At 35.9% G+C, this 13767-nt stretch overlaps 1 protein-coding gene across 1 annotated transcript in view; it reads left to right on the plus strand.

Moving 5' to 3' along the window:
• The window catches only part of LOC107225651 (adenylate cyclase type 6), a 99590-nt gene that overhangs the window by 6488 nt on the left and 79335 nt on the right, over nt 1-13767 (plus strand). Inside the window, exon 2 of the mRNA XM_015666189.2 lies at nt 5766-5931. Coding sequence (XP_015521675.2) covers nt 5851-5931 — 81 coding nt within the window. The 5' untranslated portion in view covers nt 5766-5850. The remainder of the gene's footprint in view (nt 1-5765; nt 5932-13767) is intronic.

A 13767-nucleotide genomic window follows, 5' to 3' on the forward strand; every position in this document is an offset into this window, starting at 1 on the left:
TTTCAGGTTATTGATAATTTAACTTTCTGAAAATACACAGTACCAGCATTATGTTAATATTGTATAATAAACACAAAGTCTGTAGAAAAATTGCTCAAATTACATTATACGGGATATTAGTATCTTTTCAATTGCTGAGTGAGTCGGAGATTTCAAGTGTTTCAATGAAAATACGGAGACGGTATGAAAATTCTCGAATTGAACTGGTTCGGTTTCATTCTAAGTCGATACATTTAACCTTTAGACTGCACACGGGGGTCAAAATGTTCCCACGTCATCTTCACCGTGAATTCCATATGAAAATCATTCAAAATAATCTGATTTGATCCAAAATAAGTAATGAAACATCGTAAAAATCGTCGATACATTTTTTTTATCCCAAAATTCAACCTGATCCGTTCAAATAAATCCATTTTTTTTTTTATCAAGCAATATTTCCATATTTTTTTCTTAAATATCTTCGTCTCGAGAATAACTCAGTCAATTTTCAGCTCAAAATATGAAAAAGTCAGTGATTTATGATTTTTCTAATAGAATGAACCATTTTTCGACATTTTGTTGTCTTATGCATTTCTTTTCACATTCAAAATTACATTTTGCTAAAATATAACTTATTCGCCTTGACATATTGTCATAGTTAAAGAGTATCTGAGAATTCTTTCAAGCTATTCGAATCGACATCTCCGTCTCTACGGAATGATTTTTGATGTCTCATATCTTATTAAAAAGTAAAGATTTATTGATTTGCGTAGTTGATCGATTGTCGCGAGGAATCGAGAAAGCGATTTATCGATCAAATTTTGCATTTCTCCCACCCTTTTTTGTCCGCAACAACGGATTGATTAACCGGAAATCGATTCCGAAACTCAAAGCTCGCCCTTTACTTTCTAATTATAATCTAACACGGAGAAGCAGAAAGACGATTTTTAACGATCAAGATTGACGTCAGAATTTGTTCATATTATAAAATAATTACACACCGAGCCGACCGACACAAAAATGCTTAAATCGCTTTAAAAAAAAAAAAAAAAACCTGCACGTATTTCCGGAACTACATTTTTTCGCACAATTTTCTCACCCCTCCAAACTTTTCTTTCTCTCCGCTTTTTAGCCCGTGATTTTTGCATACGGTAACTTAGCTGCGATTTTAATTCGCGCCTTCCGCATAATGTCCAAAGTTTTGACAAAGTTGAATCTCTGCAACCGTATAACGAACCGTGCATGCAGGCTCTCTCATTGAAATTCCTAGGAAAAAAGGAACTGCGGAAAAAAAGAGAGCTGCTGCAACGACGGGATGAAATTTGCAGATGCTACAGTTGAAAACTTTTCTACGACGAGTAAACAATCGCCATCAAAGTTTCGCTGCATTATACATTTTTTTTTGCATGTACAATATGCGTACACACCATTGTTTTTTTTTTCTGTTTTATTAAAAAGAACGAAAAGTAATTCATTACCTAAAAATAAAATACTCTCTTCAAATACTCTCTTATAATAATTGATTCAACATCTTGGGTAATTCGTCTCACATTTTTTTAACGATCAAACGAAACGGGTCCTTCTGTTAAGAAATTAACTTGAAAAGATCAGCGAAACGGATAAGTGGTTTTGAAATTTTAAACCGCCCCCAATCCCTGCGCATACGTATGTATAGTTATATACGATCGTGGTAAAACCGCAACGCCGTTTAATTTTTCAACCCTCCGGGACGATTAATTTCATTTACGTCTACGGTGAAAGCTTGTTTTTATGCTTCTTTCTATCGCTTTTTTCCATCGTTTTTTTCTATCGTTATTTTTTGTTTTTTTTTTTTGTCGTCTTTTTGTTTTTTGAAATAACCTCGAATCGTGACTGATTGCAAATGTCCTTTAAAAGTAAGCCCATACCTTCTTAACGTGGAAAAAAAGTCACGCCAAGAGATTAAACTTTCGAAACTTTGAGCTTAAGCTTTTCTCTCTCGCTTCCCATTCCACTTTCCCATTAAAACCCGCGTTTTCGCATTTTCATAATAAACTGTGCGTATTTTCGTTAATAATACAGTTTTCGCGATACGTTGCTTCTGTTTCAGCTTTTAACTTATTTCTTTTTTTTTTTTTGTTTCTACTCATTACATTGGAAGAAACTTGCAAAGGAAATTTCTAATAAACTGATCGGCACTTTGATTTTTACGGCAGACAAAATGTTTGAAATAATTATACAATTTTACAGAATATCACTTAATATTTAAAATACGGTTAATAGAATGCTTGGAATTAAATACTTGTCTTCTAACCATCCCGATCATCGTACAGCTAAGAATAATATTAAGGAAATAAAAAATGTCTCACACTTGAAACCAACGAATATATTAATGGATGAAAGTTAGAAAACTGAAATCTCAGAAACACAGCGTATCCAAGTCTACAAAGTTATTGAAAAAATTAATACCCCGATAACTTGTTACTTAATATTCGTATTTGACGTGAAGAAAGAAAAAAGCTGAACGAAAAAAAATAATGGAAAGTCGTAGCTGCACAAAAGAAAAGAGATAGATAGAGAGGGAAAATAAACTTGTTGCTATCGCGTCAGTGATAACGACTAGAATTTACCTTAGATGAAATTACAACGCGTCACTCGAGCACATCCGTTGTTGTTGTTGTTGTTGTTGATATTATTATTAACATTATTACTCGTACCGTGTACACGTGTTTCGGTAGACGCGTCGTGCACGATTGGGTTGGGTACCTTATATCAACATTTCGAGGTGAGCCCAACGACGATGATGTTGAATATAGGCGTCAGGCAAACGCAACTAAAAGCGAATAAACATTTGCCCCGAATAACTTATGACTGGTTTGTCTAAGTCGGCCTTACGTGGCACAATTATTAATCGTAATTACTATCATGGACGCGATGATGCTTTCGTTTTGTCCTAATAATCGGCAAAATTTTAGCAAAATTATAAAAAAAAAAAATATCATTTATGTTCGATAAAAAGCTTCAGAATTTTCGGTTCCTTCGATTTAATTATTTCCTTTCAAATTTTATTATTTTACAACGTTGCACGGATGATAAATTACATTGGGTACAATAAATCAGGTGAGAAAAGTCAACCTCCGTTCTTTTATGTAATATATATGTATGTGTATATCGTATATATATATATATCCATGTAACATATAGCGTACCGAATTTTTATCAATGCGTCATTCGGATGCAAACACAATTTTTTCGGGATGTGTGACTGTTTGCATATGAATCCATAGAGACAATGTTTAAACATTTATATCTGTATTGCATTATAAAGGTTGTGACTATACGTCAACGATATTTCACGTCAATTATTATTCGCGTATCTTCATTGTGCTTTAATATCTGCGGGGTTATACACGCCAGAGCTTGCAGATAATTTCCACGATGAGTCATTCGAGTTGCAGGAGGATATAATAAAAAATGATCGATCGGGAAAAAGTTAAAAATAGACACGACATCGAGAAGATAAAAAAAATTAAAAAAAAAAAAAAAAAAAAACGTTAACAGCGATCGTTTCGGCGTCACCGATGCGTTATATTATCTAACTGATGATTCAATCCATCGCATGCGTCGTTACGCCAATATGTCAACGCTTATATTGTTGTGATCATCGTAATCCGATTTCCGGATATCCGAATTAACGTATAATGAAGTTTGCAATGAAATGCAGTGTACGCAATAAAACACGTTTGGTCAGAATGGTTAAATTAATCTAACAATAAAAGCTACACGCCGATAAAATATCACAAGACGAAAATTTTTTCCTGCGTATTGTCAAACTCTTTATCTTGTACGATGTATTTTTTCGTTTAACAAAATGATCGTCGCAATAAAATATCGGTATAATTCAATATACGCAAATACAAATAGTTTGTGTGGATATGAAAACAAAAATTATCGTTCGAACGTATGTAATCGGCTAATTTGTGTTTTAAACTTTTTTTTATTCCCTTCTCGTTTAATTATTGAGGAAATTGCGTAACACAATAAATGAAATGTGGGAAAAAATTGAAACCGAAAGGGGAACAATAAATTTCACAGAATATTGCGGTACACAATAATTCATATCACAGGGAGAAACGTTAGACGACGTGTCACGTTGTTTTATGTTGTTTTCTCTCACTCTCACTCTCTCTCTCTCTCTCTCTTTCTATATAAATTAATCATCGTAACAGCATAACAGACCAACAATAATTGCCGCATCTAAACGCGATATTTTGATTGCGTATATAATGGTACATATCTATAACATAAAAAGCCAGTGAATAACACGACACGTCGCATTACGCGGCGCACCCTGTTTCGCGTGAAAACCAAAGTGACGAAGTGGGAATTAGAGGCGATTTAAGGGGTGACGGAAATTAAACCGTGCACTAAAAGCAAAATAAAGAAATAAGAAAGAGAAAGGTCGCATAGTTATACAGCTTTCGATTTATAATTCGCGTGGTGATTTTTTTCCGCAGAAAGTGTGTCAAATGAATTTATACAACGGGAGAATATTTTACGCGTTTTAACCGTGCACAAACTACCCGTTTTTACGAAGGTAGAGTGAGTCTGCGAATGCGCATGCGCGGAGTACAGAAAATACGACTTTTAAGTCCCAAGAGTTGAAATGGGTATTTTCCGCACTTCGCGCGTGCGCCGTCGCGAAAAAATCCGACATTACGCTACCCTAACCTCAAATTCGTGCTGCGTGAAAATACGCGTGACACACTCTTGTTATATGTAAATAATAGCGTGCAACGCAAAGGAGGAAAATTCGGTATTTTCATCTCGTTTATTTGCAATATTCGTCTTCGGCTCACTAACGACTCGTATTCCGAAGTTACGCTCGGCCAGAAAAGACCGAGTTTGCCTCCTTGTTGCGCAATATGGTATATCTATTGTTGTGTAAGTAAAGGTCAAGAAATCATTTCCGTAGTATATTGTAGTCGAAGATGAGTCGAGGAGAGAATAAAGAAAGACAAAGTTGGAAATAGCTAAATTTAAGGGAGTTGAATGGAATTAGGGGAGAAACTCGGAGTCCTTCTGAGCCGTTCGTTGATGATCGTGTCACGTGGCGAACAACAGGTGTTTCTGAAAAGCCTCTGAACCGTGAGGCGTTGTTACGACGGCACTGGGAGCTTTCTCTTGTAACGAGAGGAGTGAATCAATTAGGGGCTCTGCAATCTCAGCTCGGATTTTTCCCCTCCACCTGCCGGCAACAACGACGTCGGATTTTTTCGACGTTTGAATCAATGATTGGGTGGAAAATGACGAGCTGTAATTGGTTCCGACTTATTCGGGCGGGGAATGAAATTGAAAGATTAATTAAAATTAAAATGGAGGAGAAGTTTGATCAGTTGTCCGATTTTCCGAGGTGATAAAAATGTAGAAGTATATTAGAAAATAGTTGAGTTCGCGCATTGTCGAATTTTCAAAGACGCGAAGAACTATTTCGCATGGAATTTCAGCATAATGAATAAGTGAGTCGAAATACAGAAAAGCCAAAATGAGCCGGAATATTTTTTTTCTGTTTCACATAAATTTACATTCGACTTGGTACATTTTAAAATTCTATGAAAGGGATTTCTGCGTTTTTTGAAATTCGATGTTGAGACCATTCAATTTTCTAATCTTTCCACATTTTTACCCTCACCCTGCAATTTTCACCGTAAGAATAAAATAAAAAATTACAAAAATAGCATGCAGTAGAAAAAAGCACCACTTCGATAAGTGTGTAAAAAATTCTTACGCAATTTTCTTTTTTACAGAATTCAAAAAAAAAAAAAAACAGCCATGAAGTAGCGAACGAGAATTTTAGAGGCCAGTGACGGCTTCTGCTCGTTGGATTTGAAGATGGATAAAGTTGGAGCAGATTTTCCGAAGCGAGAATGGACCAAGAGATTGAGTCTTCGGGGCAGCCGAAGAAGCCATCAGGTTAGACGATTATTCTATTATTTATGCAAACCTCGGGCGAATCATACCGGAGAGAAATTAATAATTTTCAAACTCATCGAACTTCATTTACTCGTACAGGAATGTTTAAGCTCGGTGTTAAAAACTTTTCGCTGGTATTTGGATCAGTTTTGCGAATACTCGAATTTAATTTAACGTAACCGAACTGAACTTCCGAACTGACATTAAGCGAACGTTCGAGCTAATTTATTCGTTATATTATAAATAATTATTTCAGACATTATAGTTATTGCGATTAATTATGAAGAACAAAAATAAAAAATTAAGCTTGGTGATGCAATTTCTTCTTTTTTTTTTCTATTTCTATTCTCTCTCTTCGATTATATTATACACAGCTAATCGAGAACTTTTTTTTCTTCACTCCCTGCATTCGACACTGTAATTGAACAATTATTTTCTCTTCGCTTTTTATGATAATAAGAAAATAATACAATAAGACGAGAAAAAAAAAAAAATTAATCGAAAAATCTATTCCAAGAATCTTTACTATGCGTTACTTAACGCTTGAAAGAATTTCCTCGCTCTTCGCAAGGCAGATATTCGAGCACCTGTACCTGTACGTACATAATTTATGTACATACACACATACAGCCGTTTTTCGACCCACGAAGTAAACGTTAATTAAAACATTTAGAAAAAATTTAATGCGTGTACAGAATTCGAATTATAATTTATTCCGGTGAGCGAATAATAATTTAAATAAAAAAAAAAAAAAATGAAATTCAAGCTTATTGAATAATTACTTACCAAAAAAGCTTTTCTCGATTATTAGATTTGTTTGAGGAGAAAAAAAAATTAAAATAATGAATAAATTACCGTTTTAACGATAATTCGAAATGAAAATTTTCGGTAAAAATTTTGACAGGACTAATTTCGCACTGCGATGTATAAAAATTGACTGCATACTCATAATTATAAATGGAAAAAGAGAAAACAATGAACAAGACTCGTCGAGTTTCTTCCCGCAACTTTAGTCAGCACTGACCTGAACTTCTCACGTTATTTCCTCTCTGTTCTTTCCTTCGTTTATTCATCGGTGTGTGTACCCAAGGATGTGGCTTATTCCTTTTTTTTTCCTTTCTTTGCGTCAAGAAATAATCAATACCTAAGTACGAATAGTTGAGTGAGCATACAGGATAGATAGAGAGAACGTCATTCGTGATATAATTCTGTGAGCCATCTTATTTCGGTGAGAGAAAGTTCGCCATTTTTCATTTATTCTACAATGAATTTGCAAATTTTGCAGACGTTGCGAACTCCGAATATCCCTGCATTTACGCATCGATGCACGTTCGGAGTTCTTATCACGGACGTATTGAAAAGAACCCTTCAGGCATTGTTTCAATTCTGCCAATTGTAGGCGTATAACATTTTGCTTGTTTCGCCATGCCTACGTATTTTGTTCAGCAACCAAAGTCAAATATTTACCATCAACGGACGTACGAACGCAAGAATATAAACCCAGAAACACTGCGAAATAAATCGGATGATTTTCAAATACAACCAAAGGCCTCGGGCGTTATGCATGTAAACGTATGAGGCATTCCATGCGAAATTTATCCCCTCACGCGTGAATACTCGTTCGAGTGAAACTGATGCGGAATTATAAGGTGATTCGGGGTCAACTGAACCGGTGTGATTATGCGGCTGCGTTGTCGGCGTAATTGTAATTCACGATTATACCATAAATCGTGCGCGAGTGTCCGTTTGCCGTTCATAAACTATCATTACGCGGTTTAAGCAGGATGGGTCGAATGGCCGAAGCGCCAAATTCCGAATTCTATCGAATTTTTCTACGGCGAAACGTGAAGGAAAGAAGTCAAAGTTTGGGAAATTTAAAAATCCGAAACATCGAAATTTCGAACGATCGAAGATTTTCAGTTCCGTGAATTTCTGGCTTGTTGAAATTTCACCGCTTTGAACTATCTTCGTTTTGAATTTTCGATATTTTTACGTTCGTAATCCTGGTAATTTTGATTTTCGGTCTTTCCGATTTTTCACAACCGTTCGTTGAGTAAACTTCGCTGTGTGAGTGTATTTTAATTTTTGGAATTTTACTCCATCGATACTTCGTTTTTCGAAATTTTGCATTTCGGAAAATTGAGCCGTCGGTTTTCCGACCTTTTGAAACTTTCTTGTTTCGTCAAAGTTTAATTTCTTAACTTCAAGTTTCGCCGCGTAATAATTCGGAATTCGGCGCTTTCGGAACTTTTCAAATTCGTAACTTCAACCCCGCCCCGTTGAATGTAGAGGTCTGCTACAAGAGTTGCGGAAAAGAGTGGAAATCATTGGAATGAAAATTATGTTACTCTAAGCCACGTGTTATAACTTGTACCTAAATAAAATATTACGCCGGTGTGATCGATCGGTCGTAAATCATATACAACGGAATTTCACAGATCCAGGCTATTTATTTATGCGGGTCGATGGATTTACCCAACTTTCGGTGTATTATATGTATGTATTATATACACCTGAATCGTTACCGATGATAAACGTCTCGTTCAAGCCCGATAAACACTTGCGGAGCTGTACATTTTCCGAAGAAAGACAGATAAAGGAGGGGAAGTTTTTTCAACAATTTTTTTTTTTTTTCACTCTCTTACGACCGAGTATCAAGCGTTTTGGTAAGAATAGAATTTAACGCGCGATGAAAAATAAACGGGATGAAAAACTTGTGAATGTAATAAAAGTTTTAACTTATAACGCGGGAAATGTGAATTCAAAAACTTGATTCAAAAAATTTTACGAAAAACCGTCCGACGAACGCAAAACTGATGTCCAATGGCGTTTTTTTTTTTTTTTTTTTCTTTCATTCCTATTCGATTTTCTCGATACAATTGTAACCATGATTTTTCTTGGTAGTTTTTTTTTTTTTTTTTTTTATGTTACTGTTTACATCAGTAGTAAAATTTTAGCACAACTTTTACAGCGTCAGGACGATTTTTAATGTTTTGCTTTTCCACAAGGTTTAACACCTGCGACGTAAAATTTGAAAGACGCGTTGCCGGTGTTTACGATCGTCGATGGTCGTTTTATTTTATTTATAGATAAAAGGGGAGACCGTGGAAAAGCAAAAAAAAAAAAAAGTTATATACAAAGCTCGTTTATTTCATAATTAGTTACGATATTTTTGAGGAGAAGAAAAAATTTGTGTACACATGCATAACGTTAATACACGCATACGCCTGATTTATAGATAACGGGGATGGTGAAAGGAAACTTTATGACCGTTGCGTTGATATTATGTAAATCCCAGTCTGCAATTTCGTTCCTTTAAAAATAACAACTCTCTTATCCACTTGCCGATGCGTTTGCGGAAATTCGCAAGGATGATCCAGGAAACCGTCGGAAATTCTTTTATCTTCAATATTCTCGTTTTTACCAATATTTCTTTTAATTTGAACGAAACACTGAATCGATTTTGAATATCGGCTTCTATGGAGTGAGAAATACCAATTTGTTTATCAAGGACAAGTTTGCGAAAAAAAAAAAACAAACAAACAAAACGAGACATTGCATTTCGTACTCATTTATAGCGAATGTTGAATTTTTTTTTTTTGCCGACAGAATATCGAGATTGTATTGCGATTTTGTTTTGAATGTTTTCCCTCTGAATTTATCCGTTCAGGCCGCCGCTTTCAAGCCTTCTCTTGTAGCAGCTAAACTTTAATAACGTGAAGTTATGAAAATCCCATCTGACGTGGATAACAAAGTCCGCGTTTCCCGGTTCAACATTAGAGAGATTAAATAAATATACTACCATGCGTGATGTAATTCACTGAGGAGAATTTTGTTTGATACAGAACTGATAGAAAATTCTAATGAATTTGGTGTACTTAAGATAAGAGTTTAAATATTGTTGAGATCGGAAGAAAATTTAGTACAAGCAGCTATATTTAGTTGAATCACAGTAATCGATGTCAAATTTTTTGTGTATTCTGTGCAGCATGTTAATTTTTTCCCTCAGCTTACTGCACTTTTTGAATTAAACAATACCTCGAAAGTAATTTATTTTTATATCAGTGTTCCATCGTCACAACAATCGATGGGAAATGTACGTAATGCAAGTGACTTCGATCAAAAAGAACAGTAAAACGTACTAGATTTGACTAATTACAGTAAGAAAACTAATTTCCTTTTTTTTTTATCTAGAACAATATTTTTCTATTATCGGTGAAAAATGTAAATATTTTAAGAGAACTGTATATTTTGTACGGTAAGGCATAAGTAAAAATTTTCATATATTCAAATTTTGTAATTTCTGCACTTTCGGAACTTTGACTTGCCGGAGTTACGCTCTTCGGAACTTTCCACTTTCGGAACTTTGAGCGCGCCTCTCAAGCTTACGATTAAACACTCACTCGCACGTGCTTTCACTTCTGCCTTCCATTCCCGGCTCACTCGCAAGTAGCAAAAGTCCGTCTTTAGTCAGACACGCGATACAATATTCGAGATGTTGTCTTACGCGTTGGCGATGTAGGGCTTCGAGGCGATTAGAAATGCATGAGATAACGCGACGCAATACGAGGTCTGTAAACGCCCTCGGCACTTCGATTCCAATCTCCTTTTCCTCTTCCCTTTTCTTCCGGGCCCTGTTTTCCTTTGCTACGAAATTCCGCTCCCGTAGTTGGTTTGTTTTTTTTTTTTCTAAATATCTTAAATTTCTCGTGGACCCTTGTTTTCCCTTTCTTTTTAACTCCCGTTTCGTGTACGCCGATAGGTATCGAATTTTATCATACGTAGAATCAAATTTCACGGTGAATCGTAAAAACCCCCGGGGAACATCGAGGAAAACCTGTTTCTTGTTATATAACATCGTCTTTAAGTCAGGAAATTTTCTCTTAAAAATTATGAACTATTTATACGCGTATCGTTGTATTAGCCGAAATTCTTTATAGAAATATGTAAGAGTGATCTATAAAATTTTCTATCTTGCAGACCGAATCGATGAAATCCATACCGATGTAAAAAAATGTTTCGAAATTTTCGATCGCTGCTTGCAGAAAAGTAACAGGAAAATTTCTGTACGGAAGGAATATTTAAAGACTGAAACTAGTGTTACGTAGTGAAATGGAAAAAGAATTTTCGAATCGGTTAAAACGGCGATTCTCTGCGACCCCGTATTAAAGTCAGCCGTAACTTAAAGGCCGCAGGGAGGCGAGATTGAACGGATTTTGAGAATAAGAGGGTGAAATATCCGTCCAGCTTCCCTGATAACGTGACGTCTTGATGTTACCGCTGTGAAAGGGGAAACCTGGATGGCGGGTCTTTTGTACGCGTAGAAAGATTACGCCGCTGAGCTTACGCCTTTACTTAAAGTCGCCGGTGAATCGAAGAGGGACGGCGTTGTAGAAAAATGCATTCACCATGCACAGCTCCAAGTATAGCCGGATAGGTACGCGCAGAGAATGAAATATGTTGCTCGAATCTCCTGCGATAAGTGAGAAGAGCCTTCGTTGTCAGGCAGGATTACATCGCGTCAGTCACGTTTTACTATCTTCGTAATATGCCTGTGCGATATAACGCGCAGATCCGTACGATACTGCAGAGACTACGTGTGTTTGGAAAAGAGACGGAATTTCAGTGTGTCTGGAAAAGGAAATTGAAAAACGTCTCTTTTATGTCACACAATACTCGATTTTAAATCGAAATCCTTACGCTGATACATTCAGTTTCACTTTACGGATCGGTTATGTTATTGTGGAACACGACTCGAAATAATTTTGTGCGTAACATATCTTTTGTGCAACATTTCGTGAAATGTATTTGCTGTTGCTAGACTCGGAGAAAACTCGTTTTTTTTTTTTCTAAATAATCGATTTGTAGACGCATTTTGTAGAAAATTTTCTCGTGGAGACACAATATTTCGTTGTAAATACCAAAATTAATGAAACAATTGTTTCGGAATTGCAAAGAAATTTGATTCAATAAAATATACTTATAAATACGAAATCACGATTTTAATTTCGTCAATTTAATGAAATAATACTTTTCTCATGGTATTATCAAAATATTGAATATCCTCTGGTAGATTCGACTAAATCGCTTCACGCAATTCACTAAATCTATTCGGTGGATAAAGATTAGTCAAATTTACGTAATCATGAGAGCTACTAATTGATTCCCGCTATCAAGTAATACGTTACACTGTTAATCTGTAAAATTATTTGTCAAAGTGGCAAAATACTCTCTGTAACGCGTTGAAAATCCATTCTCGCAAGAGAAGTGAGACGAACAGTTATTAGGAGGGGCTGCAGCCGTTTGTCTAGTGTAATCAGCAAAACTAAATCATTCGTGGTCGAACACCGTTCAGTCAGCCTGTCGATTCGCAATGGGATATTTCTTCGTCGTTGTTCGATGTGGCACTTGATTCGTCTAGCATAAATTACAATCAAACGATAATTCTCTCGGTTACAACGATTGACCAATCAATTTTCAATCCTTACAAAATAATTTCACTGTGTAAATCTGATTTCGCAATCAGAACAAAATCTATGGGGTTGTGATGCCAAACATTTTCTTAGACATCATCAAAACATTTCGTTTTCTGCGCTCTATAAAATCAACTAAACGTTTTGGTTGTGTAAAAATAATATTTGGTCAGATGTATGTAAACCCTGGAATCTCTTTGCAAGGACTAAATGTTGGTCGTTACGAGCAGATTTTTTTTTAGTGTATAGTGATGCTCGAGTGTTAGAATGTCTTCGAAAGAAAAAAAAAAGAAAAATTGTATGGTTATTTTGGGCGAGGTTTTGATCGGCTCGTGTGCGTTATATTTGCCAACTAGTCCTCTTGGGCCGAAGCCCGAGAACCTAAACTCTGCAAGACTGCACCGAGGGTGAGCAAAGTAACCTGATTCTATTTACAGCTGTTGGAAAGGACATTCCGAGTGACTGCCTCCTTACGTAAGTTATTATCTTTGACGCGAGTGTAACTTACGTTGGGTGAAAATTTACTGCAGTCTCACGGGCAACTCGCGCGAATTTTATTGAAAGTATTTTATTCGTTTTTATCACGCTATCACGCAAAGCATTGCGGCTTTACGGTATAAAATCTCCCGCAGCTTTGACATTTTTTCCTACCAAAACTACTTACATTTCGTCTTGATCAATTTTTTCCTCTTTATGGAGGAAATCGTTAAATTCGTTCGTACCGCAATTTGGAAAGTGAAAAATATTTAAACTCGATGGCATCGATTTCCAGTGATATAAAATTGCCTAGCAAATGGAAAAGAAGAGAAAAGAACACGAGTAAAAAGAAAGAAGGAAAAATCCGATTACGACATCCGTGCGATATCGAGTTTGGATTTGGAAAAAGGAGCCGTCGGAAAAGTTCCAGTCAGACATCCGCTGTCACAGGAGTTCAATCCGTCGTTTGTCAAGCATAAGGTTAAAACTGATACACGCGCATATTCGGCGGTGAGGAAAAAAAATTCCAAAATGTCACTCTGCTCAAGAATCTGTTTCTAAATAAATAAAATAAGTGAGCATAATTAGAACATATAATGACGGGTATGGTCTACGAAACAGTCGGGCATCTCATTTAAGCAATACTTCCAAAGATGCAACCTTTCTCGTAGAAATCGCACGAAATCGCAAAAGTAAATTCGTAAAATTCATGCAATTTCTTTATTTCTACGTGAAGTGAAAAATCATTGAAGTCTTTTTGTTCAGAATTGTGTATAGCTTTGGGCTGTCAAGCTCTTTTTCGGGTTTGGGATACGTGGACTTCGATATTTGGAGATATATACGACAACGTCGAAATCGACTAGGACACTACTCAGCGTTTTAATAA

The sequence above is a fragment of the Neodiprion lecontei genome, chromosome 4 (genome assembly GCF_021901455.1).
Source record: "Neodiprion lecontei isolate iyNeoLeco1 chromosome 4, iyNeoLeco1.1, whole genome shotgun sequence".
NCBI lineage: Eukaryota > Metazoa > Arthropoda > Insecta > Hymenoptera > Diprionidae > Neodiprion > Neodiprion lecontei.